At 49.7% G+C, this 25,406-nt stretch overlaps 1 protein-coding gene, 1 long non-coding RNA gene and 1 other non-coding gene across 3 annotated transcripts in view; 2 read left to right on the plus strand and 1 right to left on the minus strand.

Moving 5' to 3' along the window:
- Positions 1–8,208: 8,208 nt before the first annotated feature.
- On the plus strand, positions 8,209–8,315 carry LOC129687277 (U6 spliceosomal RNA). The gene has a single exon (XR_008721756.1). It is a non-coding gene; the product is annotated as a U6 spliceosomal RNA (small nuclear RNA).
- A 5,465-nt stretch (positions 8,316–13,780) lies between these two features.
- Positions 13,781–15,649, minus strand: Cbln1 (cerebellin 1 precursor). Its single transcript, XM_055621219.1, has 3 exons — positions 15,334–15,649; positions 15,064–15,183; positions 13,781–14,050 (listed from the first exon to the last, which is right to left on the minus strand). The coding sequence occupies exons 1-3, from the start codon at positions 15,595–15,597 to the stop codon at positions 13,853–13,855; spliced, it is 582 nt and encodes a 193-aa protein (XP_055477194.1). The 5' UTR covers positions 15,598–15,649; the 3' UTR covers positions 13,781–13,852.
- Positions 15,650–16,184: 535 nt separating this feature from the next.
- LOC129687212 (uncharacterized) overlaps positions 16,185–25,406 on the plus strand; it is an 86,658-nt gene continuing 77,436 nt past the window's right edge. Inside the window, exon 1 of the long non-coding RNA XR_008721747.1 lies at positions 16,185–16,337. This is a non-coding gene — a long non-coding RNA (uncharacterized LOC129687212). The remainder of the gene's footprint in view (positions 16,338–25,406) is intronic.

The following is a 25,406-nucleotide window of genomic DNA, read 5'->3' on the forward strand; positions in this document are numbered from 1 at the left end:
CACACACACATACCTCACATACACACACACTCACATATGCCACACATACACACACACCACACACATTCACACACCATACCTGTACATGCATGCACAACACACACACACACACACACACACAAACACAGCACACACACACCCTCAGAGTCTCTGTGACAGCAGGATCATACCCACCCAGAGCTTCCCCTCATGAGTCTCACATTTCCTAAGAACAAGCTTGCTTCTGCTCAAGGCTTCAAGACCTATCATACCAGTGCCCCCATGTCCATTTCCTCCCTGGACCACACATCCATCCTACCACACATGCAGAAATCACGGGGAAACCAGGCCCCGCACCGCTGTACGCCCTCATCTTCCTGCCTTCATTCCTCACTCAGTCCAAAGGATTCGCTGCCAAACCCCTCATGTTTGAGTTCTGTGCTCCAGCCTTGCCCAGCTTGCTGCCTTAGCATGCCAGGCTGTGCCCCTCAGCCTGCTGCTGCTGTCACCTTGTCCCCTTTTGCATGTTCCCACAACTGCCTTCCAGGCCTTTCCCTTCCCAGCAGCCAGCATGGCACCAGCTCAGTGTGAAGACAGCCCAGGACCTTTTGCTTTCACTCCTCTCCCAGGGCCTAGCACCCTTGGAGTGAAGGTCAGACCCTCTCCCCAGCCAGCTTCACTTTGACCTTCCTTCCTGCCCCACTGTGGGAGAACAGCTCCCCCTCCTCAGTCCTTCAGCGTTTTAAGGTGGTGTTTCCCACTCTTGGGGTTTGGACATGTTTCCTTCCGGCTGGAATGCACCTCACCTCAAACAACCTTCAGAAGCTGATCCATGACTCAAAGATCTGTTCCCATCAGATCCAAGCTTCCCAGTAGACAGAAAAAAGAAAGTATTCTGTAACTATTTTTTTAGACTTATGTATCTGTCTTATATGTATGTGTATTTGTCTTCATGAGTTTATGTATACAACAGAAGCCTGAGGAAGCCACAAGAGGGCTTTTGTCACCAGGAACTGAGTCACAGGTGGTTGTGTGCCATCACGTGGGTGCTGGGAACTGGACCCAGGTCCTCTGTGAGAGTTTTTACAGCACTGCTTCTCAACCTCCCTGATGCCATGACCCCCAACCATAAAATCATTTCTGCTGTTACTTCATAACTATAATTTTGCTACACCTGTGAATCATAATGTAAATATCTGTGTTTTCTGATAGTTGTAGGAGTCACAACCCACAGGTTGAGAACCACTGTCTTATATGATGAGCCATGCTTCCGGCCCCTTCTGCAATGCTACACAGTAGTTGTGCAGCTCTGTGGTGGGGACACAAGCATAAGGTATACCTGTGAGCCCGAGGCCAGGTCTGGAGACTAACCTGTCACACACACACCAGTCCCTGGAACAGCATGTGGCTTAGAGCAGGAGCTCCTGGGTTTTTACATGGACATCCAGAGCTTCCTGTCAACCCCTGGAAGCAGTCTTTATTTCCCTACTTCTTGTACTGTAGGTGCTACTCTGCCATGTACCCAGATCATGAAACTGCTTGTGGCAGAATTAGAATCGAATGGGGTTCCTCAGCTGCCTCCAAAGCCCATGTTGTTGATAAGTCATTTGTGCAGATGTCCCTGCATTCACCGGGCTTATTGGCCAGAAAAGCCCTGAGGCTCCCTTTTTTTGGACAACCATCCACAAGTGGAGAGGGTAACAAACCACAGGGAAAATAGGGTGTGGTGATGGGGTTTACAAGCACCAAAAGAGTATAAAACCCTTCCTCCTTTCCTCTCTCCCCCTCCCACCCTGTCTTCCTTCCTCCTTCTGCCTTTTTTCTTATTCCTTTTTCATTATTATTTGTATTATTATTATTATTATTACCTATTACAATTTATTCACTTTGTATCCCTCATCTCCTCCAGGTCCCACCCTCTCTCCCTACCCCAGCTTATCAGGTCTCATCGGGACTGTCTGGATATCCTTTCTCTATGGCCTAGTAAGGCCACCTTGCCTGGGGGGAGGTGATCAAAGAGCAGGCAATAAAGTTCATGCCCGTGACTGCCCCTGCTCCCTCTACCTGGTAACCCACATGGAGACTGAGCTGCCCGTGGCCTCCATCTGAGCAGGAGGTCTTGTCTAACTCTTAGCTGCTGACATTCATAGAAGTGCCTCTCTGTCCTTTAAGAGGCCTCACCACAGCCTTGCTGATTATCTCCATCTCCAGGTGAGAAGACTGAATCCCACACCAAGCTATGAAACACAACCCTTGCTGAAAGCTGTCAGCTGCTCAGAGGAGCACCAAGTGGGATCCAGGCCAGCCTCGCCCCTCAAGGCCCATGTTTCCAGCCTTCACTTCCTTGAGGAGCAGACAGGGCTCTTCTGCCTGCTGTCTCAGCGTGGAAAACAAAGAAGGAGCCCAGTCCTCCCCTAGACAGAGAGAGCTAAAATCCTCTCCCCATGGGGTATGGAATGCCAGCTTTTCAACCATAATGATTCTCTTTGTTGCTGCATCCCAAAGATGGCACCCAAGGGACTGTCACCTGTTCCCTGGATCCTCCAACTCTGCACTAGCCTGTCTTTTTCTCAAAGCCTTTCTTTGTCCTTCACTTAATTTTTTTGTGAGATACCCAAGGGTATACAGAACAATTCCCATTCTGCTTAAAGCAACCAGTTCCTGTCCCTTTCAACCAGAGCTCTCTAGAACCCCTGGATGAGGCTCCAATCAGAAGACTGGGGCTTTTCATGATTCCCTGACAGCTTCCCCGTACTTGGAAATTAAGCTGACATTCTAACAAAAAGCCGGTTGTGGTGGCAACATCACCAGCGGTAGGTGGTTGGTGGGCACAGGCCTCCGAGGTCTGTGGTCTAGACCTCCCTGTCAGAGGTCTGGAAGGCACAGCTCGGGAAATACAAAGGAGCTTGGAGTTCATACTCTAGGAGACAAAGAGCAGGAAGGGACAGCAGACAGAGGAGGTAGAACTGCCAGGGTGGAGGGACAGATTAGAGTGACAGGAGTGTGGTGGACAGGCTCTCCAGCAGGTGCAGCTGGTACAAGGACCCTTGTGAAGCTGCCTTCATTACCGAGTGGAAGCCAGACAGGAACATGGAGCGCTGCAGTGGGCTGTCAGTACAACTGCGGAAGTGCTGCCTCCCTGGCATCCTGTGCGAGGTGAGCCTGCTGGCTACATGGACGAGATGCCTCTCTCCTGTGAAACGGGAGCTAATTGCACATCTCAGATGATCTCTTCCGGATGACACCGTAACAGCCTTAGTGTAATCATGCTTCATTAGGGGAGGGAGCCCATTCTCCTGTTTCCACTTCAACCTGGAAAGCACGCATTTGCGCAGAGCTGCTGACTCAGCCTGCTGCCTCACACCCCCACACCCAGGCCCAGGCCAGGTACTGGCAACTGGCAAGTGTCTACAAAAACAGGTCTGGACAGCAAATCACCCTAAAACCTGTGATGTGGCAGAAGCCTCTCACCCAGTGCAGACTCATGGGATCAAAATCTTCAGAATCAGGGCCTAACAGGTGCGATTCTCAAGGTCTGTGAAGAAGCTGCAGGGGGCAGATGGCAAAGGGACAGGATACCTAATTTACATGGATTCTGAACAAGCAGAGGTGTGGTAGCTGTGGACTGCCAAGGCCGGATTCACCTTTTAGAGGGACCATACCTTGCCATCCCAGAGAGAAGCAATGCTGGGCAGTGAAAAAACAAGCCAGAACCAGATCGCTGCTGCCTTGATCCAAGGGAGAGTGAGTCTTTGGGTTTCATTTGAAAGTGATGCTTTCAGAATTGGCTGATGATTAGGATGTTGGTTGTAAGCAAGAAAGAAGAATCAGGCTGAAGCAAGAGTGTCTGGTCCTGCAGCCAGAAGAATGATACTGATGTTGACAGGCAGATAAGCACCCCCACCTCTCTCAGTCTCTCTCTCTCTCTCTCTCTCTCTCTCTCTCTCTCTCACACACACACACACACACACACACACACCTGCACAAACACATATACAATGTATAGAACAAGAGATCTAATTCTGTTTAGGATCAGTGAGATAACATCCGTAAAAATGGGAACGAGAATTTCTGTGGAAGCTCAGCATCAAAGGCCTGGGTTTCCCTGAATGTTTCACCTTTGTCACATTGTATGAGATGCTCCCTGGCTCCTGGACACCTTCTCTCACAGCTGTGTTCCCACTGTGATGGTCACATACCAGTGAAAGGAAGGTATTTCTTTGTGTTGCTGTGGAGCCAGCAACACAAAGTGCTTAATTGTAAGATGGGCACTGTGTGTCACTCTCACTATTGCTCCCAACATAGTCTTTGTCAGTGCCACGTGCCCTGGCATTGTGATGTCACCAAAGGTATGCCTGAAAGAAGCACAAGCCCATGAGTGCTAATTTAAGAATCCAGACCCTTCACACATTCTTGTGAGATACCAATTCTAGTTCCTCAAATACAGGTTGGAGACTGAGAACTCCCAGTTCTAACAAGCCCTGTTTAATAGCGATGACATCAAGCCACATAGACATCTCCCATACATATATCATATTAGGATCAGCTGAGATTCCTTGTCTTTGTTGAGAAGAAAATTTACTGTGGAATTACAAGACCAAAAAGAAGGCACAAGAGACAAACATTGTTGTATAACTTGATCACAGCATACGGCTTCTGTCTTTATAAGGTGCATTCAATAATTTCCATTCTTCATAGCTCGAGAGCATGCAGAAGCGCCAACCCTTCCGTTGTCCTTGCTTCAAATCTATCCAAGAAAGCTTGGGAAAATTCTCATGGTCTTTCACTGACTCTAAAGGAACATTATACCAGACTAAGTACCTACCTATCCTTATGAAAAGGCAATGAAGGTGCTTCAAGGTCAGGCTAAAGTCAGTGCAGGAAAAAATTTGGAGTCCACTCATTTTTATGATCAAAAAGCACATGCTGCCCATGTGTGTGAGTGTGTGTGCGTGTGTGTACACGTATAAGACAGGGTCTCGCCTTGAATTTTGAGCTCACTGATTCAGTTTGGATCCCACTTCTTATGGCAGAATTGGTGGCATGCTAAGGCAATGGAGGAAGGGAGCCGAAAGCATGGCAGCTTCAAGGAACCGCACAGCCACTCACAGTGGTATAGGAGATGATTTGGGCCTGTTCCAGGTCTTGGATGTCCTGGAAATTTGGCTGGAGCAACATGGGTGTGAAGGAAAAAGACAAGCATACAGAAAAGCTGGGATTGGATGGTTTGTGCTGGGGCTGATGAGGGGCACCTCTGGTGCAGCCTGCACAGGGAGTCCTTAGCTCGGCTCCCTGGGAGGTCTCTGCAGGAGAGCAGTCTCATCGAGGAGGGGGGAGGTGCAGTGCGGGCTTCCTGAGAACACCCTTAGCGTTTGTGTTGGAAGCAGGAGACTTTGCTATTTCCCTGAGCCTGACCTGGCCAGGACTTTGCCACTCCCATGCATGAGTCTGAAGTGTTGGAGGTCCTCGGCAGGGCACACTCATGTCCATAATGCACACTCACTCAAGGCTTTCTCTGCTTCTTACATGGGTTTGCTCGGAGCTTCCTCCAGCCCCACAGGCTGGGTGCTGGTGAACCTCCAGCGCAGTCTCCCACCTGGAAAGCTGCAAGAGCCCAGAGAAGGAAGGAAAAGTACCCAGCCCTTGGAAGCCACGCAAATAAGCCCCCTCAGCTTGGCTGGCATTGTGAGAAAGTCCTGTCTCCCCGAAACCTCAGAATAACCCATCCACCTGAATGTGTGGGAGAGCGTTGAGAGCGTTGCTGAGGCCTGAGGTGAGCCGTGCAAGTTAGTAGCTTAGCAATCAAAGAGCCGCAGCATCTTCACACCATACCTGGACCCACTCGTTCATTACAAACTCATCCGAACTCTCAGCGAAGTAGACAGTGGGGAGTTTATTTTGAGCCTCTCAGAATACAAGGGAGAGTCTTTAATGCAAGATCTGAGCAGCACACACACCTTCTTTTCAAATGGGGAGGAAGAAGCATCCAGTTGCCTCTCTTTTGCTAGTGATTCCCTCTTTCCTCTTTGAAAGCTTGCAGTAATTTCCGACTATGGAAGAAAGGGCTCTGGGTGCTTCACCTGGTGAGAAGGTTTAAGTAGGCTTCAGAATATTTCAGAGGATTCCCTGCTGGGCCTGGGAGCTAAAGAAGGAAGGAGACTTTGAAAAGCCTTGATTTTTTTTTGGGGGGGGGGTAGGGGTGGGGAGGATGACATGTAGGAGATAGCCGAGGATCCTTCACCCCCAGGAGCCTGAGCATCTCAAGGCTGTGAAGGAAATTCAGAGACCATACTCTATTAAGTAGAACAAAATCCTGGAGATGGCATGGCTGCCCTGAGTGGAGCTGCCCACCCCTTCACCGGCCAACTCTACCTTTTATACCTGGCAACCTGCTGGGCTTCACTCGCTCCTTGACACTGTGGGGTCTTTGTACTGAGTGTTTCCATACCTACACATCACGGTAAACAAAATGGCTTGATCCTGAATTCCTGAAACAGTCAATTGACTAAAGCTAACCCATGGTAATTTTTTTTTATTCTTTATTAGTTACACTTTATTCACTTTGTATGCCCCCTGTGGTTCTCTCCCTTCTCCCATCCCAATCCCTCCCTTCCTCCACCCTCTGCATGCATGCCCCTCCCCAAGGCCACTGATAGGGGAAATCTTCTTTTCCTTCCTTCTGACCCTAGTCAATTTGGTCTCATCAGGAGTGGCTGCATTGTCTTCTTCTGTGGCCTGGTAATGCTGCTTCCCTTTCAGGATTTTTTTAAGGATTTTGAGACAATTGTATCTGTTATTAGTGTGTGTCGCATACTATACCCCTCTTTCTGGAAGGAGCTTTCTCCTTCTATAGGGTCCAGGAATCGAACTCAGATCAGCATGTTTGTGTGGCAAGCACATTTGCTAGTGAGCAGTCTTGCTGGTCCTGACTCCATATTTGATGCTGCAAGGAAGACAAAGTTGTTCTTGTCCTTTAAGAAAAATAGAGCCTGGTCTCTGCCTACTATGATGCTCACAGCATGATTAGACAAGCAGCAGGGGAAGATGAATTGTTTGTCGGTCAACCACAGACAACTGAGGCAATGCAATTCCATCCTAACGCAAATGTGGCTGTCCAGAGAGACAGTGAGAATTTAGGGAAAAGCCTAATGCTGAGCCAGCACTCCAGACTTAGAATCCAGTGAGCCGTGTAACAAGTGTGCCTGCGACTACTCTTCCTTTCATTCAAGAGATGCTTTTCTTGTTCATTACTGTAGGTAGGTGCAATCTGACTAAGAGGTCAGATGGGTTCTTCTATCCCCCTACTTTTCCATCAGACTCCCTGCACTCTACCCAACATTTGGCTGTGAGTCTCAGCATCTGCTTCAGTCCCCTGCTGGGTGGAGTCTTTCAGAGGACATCTATGGTAGGCTCCAGACTGTCCTGTTTCCTCTCTTCAACTGCTTCCAGTGTCTATTCTGTTTGCCCTTCTGAATGAGAATTAAGCATCCTCCCTGTGGTCCTTCTTGTTATTTAGCTTCTTTAGGTCTATGGATTGTAGTATGGTTTTCCTATATTATATGGCTAATATCCGCTTATAAGTGAGTATATATCATGCATGTCTCAGAGCCAACAAATCAGGGTCAGAGGGTGGGGGAGCTGCAGAAACTGATGAACCAACCAAGGACCATGCATGGAGAGGACCTAGACCTCCTGCTCAGATGTAGCCAAAAGGCAGCTCAGTCTTCATGTGGGTTTACCCTAATAAGAAGAGCAGGGACTGTCTCTGACATGGACTCTGTTGTCCCATCTTTGATCATTTCTTTCTGTGAAGCAGCCTTGCCAGGCCACAATGGAAGAGGATGCAGAAAGTTCTGATGAGACTTGATAGAATATAGTCAGATGGTAGGGGAGGAAGGCTCCCCCTTTCTGAAGACTAGGGGAGGGGGATAGAGGAGAAGAGAAAGAGAGGGTGGGACTTGGAGGGGATGAGGGAAGGAGCTACAATCGGCTATAGAGTGAATAAATTTAAAAAAATTAATTTTTAAAAAAAGAGGTCAAAAGGAGAGTAAAAGGTAGTTTTCTGGGTCGCAGTTAGGGAATACTTTGCAGATGAGGTGGAGCTGAGGCAGAGTCCTGGGATCAGGTTGGAGCCTAACCTTATCAAGAATGTCCCTCTTGTCCCTTACCCAACACCAGTCATGTATCCTCAGAATAATGACACACTTGGGCTTTGAAATGGGTCCACCCGTGCTCGCTTCAGCAGCACATATACTAAAATTGGAATGATACAGAGAAGATTAGCATGGCCCCTGCACAAGGATGGCATGCAAACTCGTGAAGCCTTCCATATTTTTAAAATGACTGCCTACAGATTGGGAAAGAATCTTCACCAACCCTTTATCTGACAGAGGGCTAATATCCAGTATATATAAAGAACTAAAGAAGCTGAACAGCAGCAAACCAAGTAATCCAATTAAAAAATGGAGAACAGAGCTAAACAGAGAACTCTCTGTAGAGGAATATCGAATGGCAGAGAAACACTTAAAGAAATGCTCAACCTCATTAGCCATTAGGGAAATGCAAATCAAAACAACCCTGAGATTTCACCTTACACCCGTCAGAATGGCCAAGATGAAAAACTCAAGTGACAACACATGCTGGAGAGGTTGTGGAGAAAGGGGAACCCTCCTCCACTGCTGGTGGGAATGTGAACTTGTACAACCACTCTGGAAATCAATCTGGCACTTTCTCAGACAACTAGGAATAGCACTTTCTCAAGATCCAGCTACACCACTCCTAGGCATATATCCAAAAGAGGCTCAAGTACACAATAAGGACATTTACTCAACCATGTTTGTAGCAGCTTTATTTGTAATAGCCAGAAGCTGGAAACAGCCCAGATGACCCTCAACTGAAGAATGGATGCAGAAATTGTGGTACATCTACACAATGGAGTATTACTCCCCTATCAGTGGACTTGGGGAAGGGCATGAGTGAAGAAGGGGGAGGGAAGGTGGGATTGAGAGGGGAGGAGGAAGGGACTTATGGGGGGTACAAAGTGAATAAAGTGTAATTAATAAAAGTTAAAAAAAATGTGTCCAACCAACTTGGTGCACAACAAAGCACCTTCTGGGTGACAAGACTCAGCAAATACCATCTTATGCATTTTCTCTTAGCCTCCTCCTAATTACCCTGCTAGCTGTCACGCTAGGATCACAGCTGGGACTGACTCCTGGAGATAGACTCATCCTCTAGGGAAATGGGTATATGAGAGTGAGTAGAAGAGGAAGGTCCTTGCAGCTGCAGGAAGTCAGGGGAGAAAGAGGGGATGCTGGGTAGGGGGAGAAGGACTGAGGGCTCCAGAAAGTCCTCCAAAGAACATTTGTGTTGAATGTGCTCATGTCCTTTGGTCATGCCAGGCACAATTTGCTTTAGATCATGATATCATCACAGGATACTAGCTCTACACCCAGTGCCATGGTGTGTGCCCAGGGGCAAGGAAGGAGAGGAAAACAAAGATACTGGTTTAGAAGGAATCACCAACAAAGGCATACAGAGACAGGACAGCAGAGAACAGTGTTCAAGGTGTAATAAAGAGCACACAGGCCTACTGGCAGAAAATATTCATCAGCATTGAAAAGATGCAAATATATAAGCAACAGGAATGAAGAAGACTATCTGGGGTGGGGGCTGGGCCCTGTGCTGGTGGAGGACCCCCACAAGATCGGGTCCTGAACTCACAGTGCCCTGTACTTGTGGAGCATAAAATATCTTTTACTGTAGCGAACACACTATTGTCTCCATTTAAAATACCAGGAACTGAGGCTCAAGATAGAGTTGTATTCTATGTTGAACCCTGGGCAAAGAACTCAAGAGACCTTTGTAATGATCTCTGGGAAGCATTTTCCCCACAGTGTTAATTCAAAGGCAGGGGGGCAGGTGCACCCGAGTAGTCTTACTGCCCACACCCCTATCGTCATTCCTGGGTGTCGCTGTTTGATGAGACTGTAATGGCGGTGCACAAGCGCCTGCGAGAGGGAAGTGGCTGAGTGCTGGGAAGCGAAGGCACAGATAAGAAAAGTTAGACCAACTAGCCACGTTAAGCATTCTGGAGCTGAGGAAAGTAAGGCTCAAGTTGGTGTTGAGTACAGTGCAAAATTACAGTCAGAGAGGGCGGGGCCTTCACCTAGGTCCGGGGCAGGAGGGAGGGGGCAGGACTGGAGTCTGCCTTCTCTCTGTCCGAGCCTGTCCCTCCCCTCTCCTACCTCCATTAAGACACAATTAGAGGCCGGCGAGGCTCTCTCTCCACCTAGGTAATTATGTTCTCATTAGGAGTCAATCAGATCCGCGGCAGCATGCCGTTCTCCTCACCGCTGGCGCTCGGGCACAGCCCCTGTGGGCTCCCCAGGTGCTGCAAGCTCCGGGCGGCCCCAGGGAATGGATGGGTGGCCTTGTCTACAGGCCCACAGGACTGCTAGGCGCAATGTATTCTAGGAAGCTTCTCTGCGTTCCCCTCATCATACTTCTTGCTACTCGCCATAGAGCATAAACTTTAACCTCTGCCCTCAGAGAGACAGAGGGGGGTGGTGATAGGACCAGGTAAGCCTCCACACTCCTTAGAGGAAGGCCGGAAGGGGTGATAATTCCGCTGTCCGGGAGTGTAGAAGCAGGGACTGCACACTTCTCCGGGCAGAGGAGGAGGAAGTAACCAAGGCAACCGGGGGTGGGGCAGGGAGTGGGGCTGTTCTAGACCCAGAGGGAGGCAAAATTCGGGGTGGTCCCGGAACCCTTACAGGTTGGGATCTGAAGCAACTTATTTTAGATGAAAGCAGGAGGGGAGGCCCAGATCTACCAGGGATCAGAGGCTTCAAAGCCTTAAAGGGAACCAAAGTGAGGTGTAGGTTTTTAAATCGCCCCACCCACCTACCTCCCAAGCCTCTGGCCAGGACAGGAAGGAAGTCCCTGGGGAACTGCAGCTCTCCAAGTCTTCTCTTCTCCATCCATCTCCAACCTGCCACTTGGTGTCTCTAATGACCCTATCTGGGGTTCAATTTTCAAGCATAGGTTGGCTCACTAGCCTCTGACCAAAGGAACATGGGGGAGGTGTCCACAGCCCTGCTCAGGCAAATGGAGGTGGCCATTCCGTGTGAAACCCATAGTAAAAAGGGGAGAAAAGCCCAGGCCCCAGTGGCTCCTTTCCTGCCAGCATCAGACTAGGCCCTCCCTGGAGGGCAAGGGTGTAAGCAGGCAGCAAGCCTCCTAGGGAGAGCATTACCTGCTCTGTGGGAGCCTGACAGCTCCCAAGGAGAGGCAGCCTTCTAAGGGAACTTAGGTCCTCTGTGGAATGGGATTCTGAAAAACAAAGGAGAGAAAGTGTAGCTTCAGCTTCAAGGCCGGGATGGTAGGCATGGGTACCATGAGTGCCAGAGACAGGACTAGGAGGTGGGTGGTCAAGTGGCACAGGGGAGGGCTGGCAGGCAGAGGAAGAGGTGGGGACTAGTTTCAACGCCAGCCTCAGACACGGGGACCCAGTCCTACCAGGGGCCACGCAGGGAGGACGTTTCCTCTTCTTTCTCCGGGTCCACTGACTCTACCTTCGCTCTCTGGGGTTCAGATCTGGGCCCCAGTGGGGACCCACAGCTCTCTGCCTCCATCCCAGCCAGAATAGTGAGTCACTTGCTGAGGGAGGCCCCTGGTTCCAGACCAGAGAATGTCCGGGTTTCCAGAGAAGGAGGGGCACTTGCAGATGTTTAGACTCCTCCCTACCTTTATACAGAAGGGCAACCCGAGGGCGGGGAGTCATGCCCAAGTTATTCAGGCCGAACTCGGCCTGGGGCTTCCCCAGCAGCAGAGCCCTGGCCACTGGAAATGGAGGGTCTGCGCTCAGGAAAAGGAATGGGCGGCAGTCCTGAAGCCCTCTGAGCTCCACGGCCTTGTGGGAGCAGCTTGCAAGGGTGGCGGGTGCTAAACCCACCCCCGACAGGCTGTAAGCCTGGAGCAGTGAGCCATCCTCTACGCTTTGGACGGTAGGCTCTGCACAGCTGAGCTGTTGGTCAAGGCAGTTCTCTAGCAAAGACTCCCTTGTCCTTGACCTGCCCTTCCCAGCATGCAGACCGAAGACAAAGCTCTTATTTAAAAAAAAAAAAAAAAAAAAAAAAAAAAAGCATTAGAATTCAGTTTTCTATTAAATTCCTGCAAGGCTCCCCTCAGGTGGGACCAGGCACTCGATGGTGTATCACTCTGGAAGCCCCTTTTGTCCCCTACAGTGCCCTGAGACCCCGGGTCTGTGAAGGGCGCCGCTGCCAGAGGCACCTTAGACTGCGTGGTTGAGAAAGTGGACTGAGATTCCCAGGCCAGCCGCGCTTGTGGAGCGCTTGGGTTGGGGAGGAAGGAGCGGAAGGCGGAAATGCCAGGCATTTTCCTGCCATGTTGCTACCGACCCGATTTCCCGCACCCTTTACTCCAGAACCCTTGAACTCAAATCCGAATCTCAACCCAGCACCACCGGGGCCCACCCGGGCCGCAGATCTCGGTCCTGGGCCCTCCGCTTCCACCCGCTTCTGGAGTTGCATCATCATCCGGGTCCAACACAGGCTCAACCTTCCAGACTTAAAACGAAGTCGTTTATTTCAATTTTGCTTTTCACATTACGTTTCGATACAACCAAAACTTCTGGACGAACCCCCTTTAAAGTCCTGCGAATGAGTGCAACGGCAGGTCTGGTGGCCACGGGTTGTGTGGCGGGTGGACCTCGGGTTTAGAGGCGCTGGTTCGAACCGCGAGGCGCCTCGAGAGCTGCGCAGAGCTGGAGACATCCGGGGACAGTAAGCGTGGGGACGCTCCGGGCCCTCAGTCACACCTGGCAGGACGTGGGTCAGATTTCTCGCGTCCCACCAAAGCAGGGGGCACAGGGAAGCCAGCGCGAGCCCGCGGCGGGAGGAAGCGCTGAACGGCTCTGCCAAGAAGCCCGTGTGCCCTGGCCTCTCGGGCTGCGTCTTCCGCCCAGCCTCGGGCAGCCCCAGCCCTCAACCTCGCAACCCGGAAAATGCGAAGTTTAGAAAGCTGTTTCAGAAAAATAAAAGTCCCACTTTGACTTTATTGGATTAAAGCAAAATTAAATTTTGGCTATTCACACGTATTTTACAGAGGAAGAGGAAGCGTCCCGAAGAGGCTCCTTGGCGCTCGGTGGAGCCACAGAACACGGGGCATCGACAAGCATCAGAGGACAAACACCAAGCAGCCTTAGATTTCACGATCACTCCGAACAGGACAGCAGGACGGACCGCAGCCGGCGTCCACCCGGAAGAGTTCTTCGCGGAGCAGCGGTGCAGATTTGCGTCCACCCGGTCACCGCGACGCGAGTCTTTCCTCACCGCTCCCCAGCGGGGGACGAAGTCTCTCCGGCTTAGCTCAGCGCGGAGTTCCAAGAGCAGGACCTGTTAGGTTAAAACTACCTGCCCCGTCCAAAGACAGAACCTGGAAACCAACGGACCCCCTCTCCAAACTGGGGGCGGGGCGGGCGGACTAAGTTTCAGTAAGTGGCAGGGTTCGGAGGGGGGTCGGGAGAAACGTTTCACATTACTTCGTTAATTGTCGGGGACAGGGACGCGGGTAAGGAACAATGACAAGGCAAGTCTCTTCCTCGATTACTGCGACTGGCTTGGGGGAGGCGAGTTTAATTTTGGAAATGGGAGTGTGCAGAGCTAAGCGAAATTCCCTTCTCCTCGGCGAGGGAGAGGACGGAGTGGGACGCCGGCGGCGCGCCTGGGCGCCCGGGGGAGCGAGCCCCGCGCGGGGAGTTCCCGGCGGCGCCGCCTCCTCGGCCCCGCGCTGTCCGGCCTCCGCGCTCCCCTCCTGCCTTCCTCCTGCCTCCGCTCCCGACGCGAGCCAGTCAGAGGGGAAACACGAGGAACCCGGAGAAGGTCGAGTACTTCCAGCCCCCCATCAAGTTCCCCCGCTCCAGCTTGAGGTATGCTCGGTCGCCCTTCTCCATCTGGATGAGCACGCCGTTGCTGGCGGCCTCGCGGGTCACGTCCTGGTCCCCGGCGAAGGCGGAAATCACCGGCCACCCGTTCAGCATGAGGCTCACCTGGGAGGAAGAAGAAAGGCCTGCGTCAGGGGGCACCGGAGCGGGGATGGGGACCCGGCGTGGGTGCCCGGCGAGCAGCCACCGAGGCCCGAGGGGGGTGGGGGACGAAGGGCGGCCGAGCCGCGGGGGCCCGAAAGGCACCCCGCCGCCTCCAGGCGGAGGAGGGGTCTGCCTCCCCGGAACGGCGGCCAGACGAGCGCGCCAAGCCAGTCCCGACTGGACACCTTCTAGTTTGGCGAGCCCGCAGGTGGCTGTGGCGCCCCGAGACCTCGGGCCTCCCGCCAGCTCGCCGCGCGCCCTGAATTACTGAGCAAACACCCGCGCCCGCCGCCTCCCCGGGTGTCCGTGACCAGGTCACGAGGCAGGGGTGGCTGTCCGGACCCTGCCGCGCCCGCCACCGCCCGCCTGTGCCCTTGCAGTGACGGGCTAGGCGCCCGGGCCCCAGCCGCGCTTTCCGCCTCTGCGGGCGCTCTAAGGAAACGCAGACATCTTTGGGCACCCGGCTAGCCGGTGGGCGCTGGCCGGGGCATGGCTGGACCCAGAGGAGGCACTGCCCCTCCTATCCCCACCCCGACCCTTCCTACGTTCAAGTTTAAAGACAGTCTGCAAAGGAAGGGCCTGGGGTTAGGGAAGGAGATTCTGTCCGCGGCGCTGAAGAAAAGCGGCCGGAAAGGCTTTGGGGCTGCGGCGAATTGAGCCCAGAGAGCGGGCTTGGAGGAGACCTTACAGAAGCTGTCTGTGGAGCTAACAGCCCTTACAGGAAGTCCCCGGGGGAAACCGAGGGGCCTGCATGGAAGGGTCCAGAAAGCGAAGGCAGAACACGGCCTCGGGGTGCTCTCAGCAGCCCTGGACAGCTTAAGGAGCAGTGCCAGCCGAAGAGCTGCGGGCCTGGTGCCGTCCCCGGAGCAGCCAGGCGCGTGCCGCCCATTTCTGCCTCCCGCTTCCACCGAGCCCCTGACAGAGCCCCACGGCCAGGCCCCCCGCTGAGACCCTGTCCCCCAGGCGCAGCTGACCTGGATGGTCTGTCTGTTGTAGACTTTCACCACGTGGAAGTTAAAACTGTAGATGCCTTTGCGCGGGGCGATGAAAGTGCTGCGTTCGGAGTCAAAGTTGTTCCCGATGTTCACTAGTACCTACACGGAGACAGGGACGAGAGCGGGTAGCCGGAGTACCCCCGAGCGTGGTCCTCGCGCCTCCGCAGAGCCCACATCCCACTTCCACGCTCTCCTTGCCACCCCCTCACCAACCCGTTCTGGACGCTACAGGAGAACGGGGAAACTCACCTGGTCAAAGTAGATGATCATGGTGCGATTACTCATCTCGGACGGCTCGTGGTTGGTGCTCCTGATGGCAGAGAAAGCCACCTTGGCGCTGCCTGACCGCACAGAGATGCCCAGAGCAGTGCCCGTAGGGTCAGACGTGGGGTTGGAGTCACACACCACCAGGCACTTGCCCTCCAGCACGATGGGCTCTGTCTCATTCTGCCCGCGGGCTGGGCCTGCCAGCCACGCAGCCCCCAACAGCAGCAGCTCCACGACGCCCAGCATCGCGCCTCCGGCGCCCACCCCGCCCCCCGCCCCGGGGGCTGCCAACGCCAGCCGCCCCCCTCCCCAGTCCTGCCCCGAAGCCCCCTCCTCAGCTCTGTGCGCAGCTCTGCCGACGCCTCCCGGGCCGCTACGCCTCTCCCTCGCACTCCGGGACAAATGTCCCCGCGTGCCGTGCACCCGGAGCCCCGCCCGGGCCTCAGGGGTGCCGCGGCCGCCCAGCCGCACTTGGATGCATAGCCTCTGCTGCCTGGTCCCCGCTGTTGCCGCCGCCTCCAGTCCGCACTCGCCGCTGCCGTCGCCGCCGCCGCTCTGAATTATTGATGCAGCGGGCGCTGCAGCCGGAGCGGGCGGAGAGCGCGCGCCGGGCACAAAGGCGCGGACCAAGCCTGGCCCCGCCCCCGCCCCTCCCAGCCCGCCTCCCTGAGCCGCCCCGCCCAGCCTCTGCCGAGGCCCCACCCCCCAGCCAATCGCGACGCACCGCGCTCCCCGCCGAGCCAATGGCCGCCCTGTCCGCGCGCGGCCACCTGACCCAGGGCGCCGTTGTTATTAGGCGCGGCGAGGCGGGCGGCGCGCGGCAGCGGGGCTGGGCTCCGGCCTGGAGTCAGCGGAGGGAGCGCGGGAGGGAGCGCGCGCGCGTTCCCGGACAGCCCGCCGCAGCCGCTCTCCTTGAGCCTTCTCCTTTGGCCACGTTTCCCGCAGCTGCCTCGACCTTCTCGGGCTCCCGGTTCGCGGGCTCTCAGGTAGGAGGCGGCGCGAGGCCGGTCGCGAGTGCAGGATCGCGCCTGCTGAGGGGCGCCGCGTGGGTGCCGGGGGCGGACAGGAGCGCCCCCCCGTGGGCGCGGCCGCGCGGGGCAGCGGCAGCCGCGGGCTGGTTAAGGGCACGTACGTGCGGGGCGGGGCCTGCGGGGCGGCCCGGGGCGCAGGTGCCGCGGGAAGTGGAGTGGACATCAAGGACTGCTGGGGTTGAACGTCCGAGCGCCCCGGGGTCACGCGTGGACTCGTTCGCACGAGGGCAGGTTTGCAGACCGGCCAGGCGGGCCTCGCGCACGGACGACCAGTAGCAAGAACCGGTAGTTTCGTCCCTGGTTCTTGGAACGTGTTTTGTACCCGCGCCGGTATGCACCTGTCCATTGTAGACTTAAACCACACATGTATCCAAAAACCAAAATGAAAACACATCCTCGCTCAGTGTGAGGAGAGCAGCTGCGGAGGTGGGCTCGTCCCGTGCCTCGCGGCAGGAATGCAGTCAGGTAGGCCGAGGTACTTGTGCACGGCCCGGAGCTCACCAGCGGCCACCCACCACCGGAACCTCCTTGTGTGCGGAGAGGCAGGCCTCAGCCTACTGATACCTTGACGGCCTCCTGGGAAGACCTGCAGCTTTTCCCTTTCGGCTGGCTTCCGAAGTCCCGGACAGCCACACCTAGCCGCCTCCCCAGCCTCCTCTGTTGCTGGGAGATTTATTATTTTTATTTTTATTTTTAAATTTTATTTATTTATATTTTTAGTAACAACTTAAAGAATTGGGGAGGAGACCCAGTAGCGGGCCTCTGCCTCTCTTCTGAAGCCTGCCAGCGAGTGCTTTGCTGTAGGAGCAAAAGGGAAGGGGTGGGTGAACAAGCGGCGGTTCGCTTTAAATTAAAGCAGGAGTACAGTTTTTTTTCAGCTCCTATATTTTGAGAAATCCCCCAGAATCCAGTTGTGGTTGTGGTTACGCCTAGAGTTCTCAAGCTCACGCCCTGGCATGAAAGAAGAGGTGGGAGAGAGAGCTATATGAAAGGACACCCAGGAGAGTCCTAACCTAGCCTTGCGGTATTCTGGCCACCAGCGACCTTGTCAGCCACTCTGATGTCTCCTAGCACCTGCTGAGTGAAGCCTGGTCAGGTGCAACCAAGAGAAAGACATGGGGGTGGGAATTCTGTTTTCCAGGAGGACGTAAACAGGGAAGAGTGCCTCCCTCTGGCCAGGTGGCCGCCAGCCCGTTCATCCTGTCCTCTGATGAGGCTTTGGTGAGCAGTGCCCGCTGCTGGACTGTCAACCTGATGTCTGGGATTCCCCAGCTTCTGTTTAGGAGTCATGGCTCTCTGGTCTGCAGCTGTTCTCAGGGCCCGCAAGCCTTCTTTGTTTGCTTCCCTGCCTCCTCTCAACCATTCTCTTTCTGTCCCAGCGAGTCGATCTAAACATGATCAGTGGAAGAACCTCCCATGTGGAGCCTGTTTCCATCCCTGTGTCCTATCTGAGCCATTCTCAGACTGCAAGAACCTTGTGATGTACTAGTCCCAAATCAGTGAACTGGGACTTGCTGGCTCTGCCTTACCTTCTTTATACCTTCATTTGATGAGTATCTGAAGGCCTATGGCCACTTCTCTCCATGAAAGATTTCAAATCCATCATGCCTCTAGCTCTCTCATCCTTTTCCTGTGTAGTATAGTAAAAACAAATGAATGTTAATGTAACGATGTTTATAAGTACATGCTTTCCTGAGTTGTCTGAAGGATACCATGTGGATGAGAAGGGAAAATCATTACAGATCTCAAGTTCAGTCACTCTTTTAGGCTTCTTGTGCTTTTAGAGTCAGGATTCTTCTAGGGGCAGGTGACAGCATCAGTTCAGACTGCCTTAAAGTTTTTGCTTGGTCAATGCAAAAAGCCTAGGGTTTTCTTGCTACTTGCACAGTTGAGTTAGACTTGTCATTCGGATACTAGGCCTTCTTCTCAAGTTTAGCTGCATATTCAGAGTGTTTTTATATGATATAAATCTTCAGTAGGTACTGTTACCTCAGTCCTAGTAGGAAACATCCGCCTTTTGTCAATACTTGGAGCTAAAAATCCCAGAACCATTCTTACATGGAACAGTTTGAGTCACCTGTCAGTTGTCCATGATGATTTTGACTTTTAGCATTAAACCCATACACCTCACATGTTAGAACCAAATAAATGATAATAGTTGATTGTAACATTCTGCTTTTTTTTTTTTTCAAGACTGATGGGATTAGTTTTTTATCTTTTCAATTTTTAGGTTTCCAGAAAGGTGGATAGATACCTCCAATTCCTTAACATTCATCAAGTGATGAGAACGAGTGAGGAATTGAGTGGGAACAATAAAAAGAATTGGTTGTTTTTGAAATATGCAGCCTGGGGTTTAACTTGTTTAGGCCTTCTGGTACAGAGACACTGTTAAGGTGTTAAAAAGCTGCTTTGGTGAAGCTTGTAAATCACCATGTTAGAAGGATTTTGTGAACTACAGATTACCCATAATGAATCTGAACTGCTTTTGTTATCCTTCGTATCGGCTTTAAGCATGGCCTAGTGTTCTAGTGAGCTCAAAGGCAATTTCCTCTTGCTGTGCTCTGAATTCCCATCCGAAGAGAGCTCTGAGAGAGGACAGCCACCTCCACAGCTGTCAGGCTCCTGGCAGCCCCACGGCCCCTGCCTTTACCCCAGGGAGAACAGCCAGGGACAACAGCCAGGGACCGGGAGGACACATCCAGGAAAGGCAGTGTTTTCTCACAGAATTCATCCCTTTTGTTAAATCAAAATGGATTCTTCACACCAAGCAGGATTTCATCTCTGTAGCCTTGGTTTAAAGGCCCAATGAGTGCCAATTTCTGGGACTTGCTAATTTCTTCTTAAAGTAAAAGGGAAGGACTTCTTTATTCTGAAGAGTGTTACATCTTTGTTAGGATATCAAAGCTCATTTCACATCAGTGCCTGGGAGACAGATGTCTTAGAAACCATAGGTCTGATCCTAAGTTACTCAAAGTGTGAATCTTTGAGCTTTTACCAAAAAAATTAGATGTAACATTGTTGCTTTCCAGTCACAGAGGTTATGCTTCAGAATTATCTTTGTGACAGGATGCCATGCCTTTTGTAGAGTGAAGGCCAGGTTTGTAACATTCTACATGTTTTTATTATTAAAAAAGAATACATTTAAATTGCTCTTGGCTCTCATGTTAATACCAGGTTCTACATTTTCTTAGCCCGTGTTTTTTTTTTAATTAAAAGATGCAGCACAATTTTCAGAATGATGATTTTAAGTATGCTGTAGCATGTGAAGTTTAATATGAATATTTTCTTCAGATAGATGAGGTTTCCTTCAAGGTCAAAGAAAAAATATAATGTGATCTTACAGACCTGCTCTTGAAAGAAAAGGAAATACACACACAGACATACACACATACACACACACACACATGAAACCTCAAACACTAGCCGATTATTTTTTTCCCAGAAGTAATTACGTGCTGTTTTTGGTGGTTGTTTAGCCAATTCAGCAGACGTTCATGGAGGGCCAGCAGTGTGTGAAATTAGGCCTCTGTGTTGCCCAGCAGTCAGCAGTGGGCATCATTTCTCACTTTTGCCTTCAGCTCTGCTAAGCATGCTTCTTGAAAATGGTGGAATTGGCTCTTCTTCTATCTGTTCAGCTTTATCCTGCGATCAGAAGGTAGAGAAAACCTACACACATGAAGTTAGTAAATGAGATAACTTCAAACAAATGATTTGAGTGTCCACTTCAAATTTAATGCGTGAGAGAGCTATTGGGTATTGTCATTGTGGGTGGCTGGATTGCCTTTTGGGGAGAGTTATCTCCATGTCTATTGATGGTTGGTAAATTCCTGCACTGTGCATTCATTCACTGCTATATGAAGATTCCCCATGGCTCAGAGAACTCTCAGGTGGGCCTTTGAGAAGGCTGCTCACCAGAGAGACTGCTGAACCTTCCATCCCACAAACGAGAAATGAAAGAAAACTATTTGAGTATACATTTAAGGATGGAGAATGCAGAAAACATGAAAATAGAGACTATATATTTGTAAGTCCCCTCAGAAAGGAACATTTCCAGATGGTATTTCTAGTAGGCCTTTTACAGATTAAGTCAGAGGCACAGTCACGGTTCTTCCACCCATGGCAGACCTCAGTGACAGAGGCATAAGCCGCTGAGTTCCCTGTGTCTTTGCGCCCTCCATTGGGCCACCCTTTCTTGCTCTGCTCTTTCCCTGGCAGCTGACCTCACAACTTTCAGTTGGTGCCAGCCTATGAAGGAGATCAGAGGTGTGTGGGAAAGAAGCTGAGGTATCTGCCGACATTCTTTCTACTGTGGGTGGGGGTGAGGAGTGATCTTGGAAAATCCTGGCCCTGTCTACCCAGGGGCCCCATGTACCCAGGGCTCCTCTCCAGAGCGCCAGTATGCTCTGGGAATACTCTTCTGCCCAAGGCCAAGTCTGGGTTCTCAGCATCTGCTCATGAGTTCTAATCCTGACAACCTATTTGGGAAAATCTCTCCATTTCACCTGAGTTTAGTTCCTTTCCACTTGTGATCCCACAAACTTGGATAAAATCGTGTGTCCTGACAACCAATATATTCAGTATACTTTATTTTTGGTAGGCCCATTTATTGCATAATTATAGAAAATGGCAATGGATTAAATGCTGACTTACTACAAATTTAGATTAGCTGCATGACATACAAAAACTGTATATTTCAAAATAACAAATTAGGATTATACATTTTTGAGAATAATAAAGTAAAAATATTAAAAAATATTTTTAAATTAGCCAATACTGAATCCCATAGTAAAGCTTATGTGTCCCCACAGCGCAGACAGACATTAATAATGTCTTGGGAAGTCATAAAGCTATCTTGAGTATTTGAAATATGAAGACCTTACCAAATGTCTTTATTTTGGAAAAGCAGAAAAATTCTTGCTATTCAGTTTTTAAGCTTGTAAACTTTTATCCGTGTCTAGTTTAAACAAATAAGCATTTTATGTTATTACATAAAATAGGTGATGATTTACGTTTTAAAGTAACAGATTGGAAGCAAGCCACAATACAATATATTTCAATGTTTAGATACTTATGAGGGAATCCTTTTCATCAGCCATTTAAGTTAATTGTGCATTTTATAACTGTTGCTTACATTGCTTGAGCTTCTTGCCAAAAGAGAAAATACAAAGCAATTAGAAAGTAACCTTTGACAAATAAGCTCTCTGCACACAATTGCAAAAGCTAGAACAAATTCAGTGAAAACAGTACTCAGAGCTAGTGCCCACAGACTAGAACAAGCTACCGGAATTCCTAGAATCATCTTGTTATGACTCTGTAAATAAGTAGGGATGTTTTACAATTTATCTGATTTTCATGTCGTGTTAAAAGATTTCCTGAATGTTTTCCTAACCTACTCAAGCACTATAAAATGGGTGCCAATACGTAATGGCATCAACACTATAAGATACTAGGGTTGTGTTGAGATAAGGTTTCTGTAGCTGATTTAGGTAAGACCTAAACTTTTGAGTGCCTTGAACCTTAATTCTTACTGAGTCATCTACCTGCGTTTTGCAGATGGCTTTGGACTGTAAGTCCTCAGACTCCACAGCACAGTGGCTTCTCTGTAGTGATTCTAGAACCAGGATGTGAGGAAGAGTACAAACTCCTTCCTGTGCTCATAGGCTGCCATCTGATCAGCCATCTCCTCTCTGCAGGATGTAGCAAGAGGTTGACTGTGGAGATGGAATAAGAGAATCCATGCTGTTGGCTTGCCATAGCTGAGAGCTGGCTCCCACCCCCCAGTACCCAAGTTCATCTTCACTGCCACTTGCTTGCTCCATACCTCCCGAAGCTGGATGAGTTGAGTTCACTCTTGTTTGGCCAGCTTTTCTTCTCTGGTGTAGGACAGTTCAGACAGTGTCTTTCTTAGTATTAATAGAAAGAGTAGAAATCTTTGACCTTCAAATTTAAAACAAAGGCTGCCTGTGTACTCAGTAACAATGTGTACGTAACTGGCAGTTTCACAAACTTTAAGTTCTTTTTTACTATTTTTAGTCAACAAATGTGTATTGACTACCCTCCACATAACATATAATTTAATGTGGGGGCTGGACATTTGTCAGTGAGCAAAACCCAGAGCATTAGGAAATACTTGATTTTGTAGCAGTCGTGTTTTCTCCTTCTAAGTGTTATCCCTGGCACAAATAGCGCCTCGTTTCCCATCTTGCAGATCAGACTGACCACCTAATCCAGGCTGCGGCACGATTGTGGCAGACATAGGGTGGGGTTTTTTTCTTGTTTTTTTGTTTTTTTCAGTTGAATCATCTTTAAAGAGATACTTTACAAGCCAAGATTTGGCTGTTTTGTAGATGACATTTAAATTTTTTTTTTTTTTTGCCATTTCTAACTAGGGATTTAATTGGAAAATCAGCATTATAAATTTTATGTTGTCATTTCCATTTTTAAGTTTAAGCAATTTCAGGGATTGTTGGTCTGCCTGCCTGCAAATGAAAGATGAAGGTGGTTGTGATGTTGCATTTGTACATCCTGTGATTTTAGAGTGGTTTCTGGGCTTTGGTCTGTGGAAACTATCCTTTTAATAAATTTAATGTGCCCTTTAAATATTACTTGTTTTTTAAGATTTTCCATTTAAAGTGTGCTCTGAGAAGGGAGTGTGGTGCCTGTGTTTAAGGTCAGGAGCAGGATGTACGAAGCACTGCTTTGCTTCTGCTTTCCGTCCTTCCATCAGGGAACCACACCTTGCCTGTCTGACCTCTCAGCATCCCTATGAGACCTTGTGCTCATTATGTGTGTCCCATGTCCCATAGCTGTGGCCACTGCATGGTCTTTCAGATGGACACTCTTGGCCTCACCCCCTCACCTCATGAGTGTGGAAGGGATGCTTTGACATTACGCTTGTGTAAACAGAGAGCTCACTGTGTCTCCTGTATCTTCATAAACGACTTCTTGTATTGTGCTGGAAGAGGAGTTCTTTAAATAGAATAGTCTCCCATGGAAATTGCTCACAATGCTGAGTACACCTTGTAAGAGGTGAGGCAAGAATCTGGGGTGCATCCTCAGCATTGCTCCAAAGCTAAGTGCAGTCTCTGGAGCATCCAAACCAAATTTATAGCAGTTCATTAGTGCAAGGGATCAGGAAAACAGTGGATTGCCATTATTGTGGAGGAGACAGAGAGCTCAGATGAGGCTCCGAAAATGGAGTCCTGTAGAGGGTTCTCCCTTGCTCTGTAGAAACCCACGTGCCTGTTTTGAGCCCAGTTTTCTTTAGAGCATATGTCTTGCTGAGCAACCAAAAGGATGTTTATATTCTAGTCACTTGGCACAAAGTCTGACACTGCTTCAGGAAGATTCATTTCAGACCTAAAGGATGGAGCTAAAAAAAAAAAAAAAGAAAAGAAAAGAAAAAATGAGGTTTGGTGGAACTGGCCCTACTTTAGTTTTTCTCTTTTCTTGTTAGATGTGGAATTACTTTTCTTTTTTTGTTTGTTTGTTCTGTTGGTTTTTTCTAGAAGATAAATAGGGAGGCCTAAATCAGTTTGGTTGTCCCACCCCATTCTAGCTGAAAACAGGCTGTTGTCTACAGAGGTAAGTATTTGGAACTCCATCATGGGGCCACTGCCCAAAGAATTATTCCAATTATATCAAATTGCCCTGTGTTCCTGAGATAAGTTCTTATTGATTGCTTGTGAAAAGCCTACTTGATATTAATCAGGGTAACAAGATGCATTTAAAGGAAGTACAGTATTTCCATTAGCTATTTCTGGAAGAATGCTGGTAGGGAAGGTCGCAATATAGTGATCTTTCGTATCATGGGCTAGGATGGTGTCCTTTAACCTTTTTTTGTAATTCTGGTGTCTATCTACTCCCAAACCTCAGCAGTTGTGTCTTAATACTGTTTTCTTGGATGCCTAAGAGAGAGGGTTTCCTTCTAATAGTATTAAAATTCACATAATGTTCGGTGGTGCTGTCCAGGCATTTCCCATCCCTTTCAGCCTTGCAAACCCCACATGAGGATACTCAGGGAAGTGCCTCTTAGGCCCTTGTTTGCTTTCACCAGTAAATCATTTATAATTAGAAGTAGAAATCTTTTCTTCCCAGCACAAATGCATTTTTTTCAGAAGCAGTCTCTTTTGTGGGTGATGTTTAACGTCTGAGAAACTGGGATAACCATTCTTATGAGCACTGCTCCAACCAAAGCATTATTTTGTGGGGTAGATTCAAGGTTACATGTTTTAAGAAAAGCATCAGGTTAATTCTACTGGGAAAGCTATCTTATTCATGAACTGTTAACACATTGAAAAGATACCATCAGAGGCTCCACAGAGCCATATATACCTGGATAGAATTAAGTAGTATATTTAAGATTCAGCAAAACTGAGCGATCGCCTACATTTACAATGTGCTAGCTACTGAAAACCACCATGCCTTCCACAGACAGACTCACAGTCACCCCAACACAAGGCCTTCAGGTGCTTTTTAATACCAGAGTCTGGGTATGTAAAGGTGGTATGGCTGAGGCAGCCTTTGCGCTTGCAGAGCTGGGATGATTTTCTGTCTCCTCTCTTTAAATCGTGTTCACTTTCTCTTGTCCCTTGGGAAAGTAATGTTGGCTCAGGTTCAAATCCTGGCTGACTCTAAATATGATACCCTTTTCTGCTAAGCAATGTTATTTAACTTGAAATTCTTTTTATTGTTTTTGGAGCTCACTGTGTAACCCTGGCTGACTGGGAATTCACTCTGTAGATCAGGCTGGCCTTGAACTCACAGAGCTCCACCTGCCTGTGCCTCCCAAGTGCTGGGATTAGAGTATGTGCCACTAAGTCCTCTTAAGAAAATTCTTAAAGATCATAAATCCTTCTGTTTTCTTATTTCTCCCTAAATGATGTACATATATATGTATATGCAGATATATACACACATTTATATACATACATACATACACACATTTATACACACACACACACACACACACACACACATATATATATATATATATATATATATATATATATATATATATATATA

The sequence above is a fragment of the Psammomys obesus genome, unplaced genomic scaffold (genome assembly GCF_907164565.1).
Source record: "Psammomys obesus unplaced genomic scaffold, mPsaObe1.curated_primary_1811, whole genome shotgun sequence".
NCBI classification, from domain to species: Eukaryota; Metazoa; Chordata; class Mammalia; order Rodentia; family Muridae; genus Psammomys; species Psammomys obesus.

Bases quoted from the DNA above. Each gene is read 5' to 3' on its own strand.
- Cbln1 (XM_055621219.1), bottom strand. From the start codon at position 15,597: ATGCTGGGCGTCGTGGAGCTGCTGCTGTTGGGGGCTGCGTGGCTGGCA. The intron at 15,184-15,333 runs GTGAGTTTCCCC...GTCTCCGTGTAG, and splicing joins TGATCATCTACTTTGACCAG to GTACTAGTGAACATCGGGAA. The intron at 14,051-15,063 runs GTCAGCTGCGCC...TCTTCCTCCCAG, and splicing joins ACAACAGACAGACCATCCAG to GTGAGCCTCATGCTGAACGG.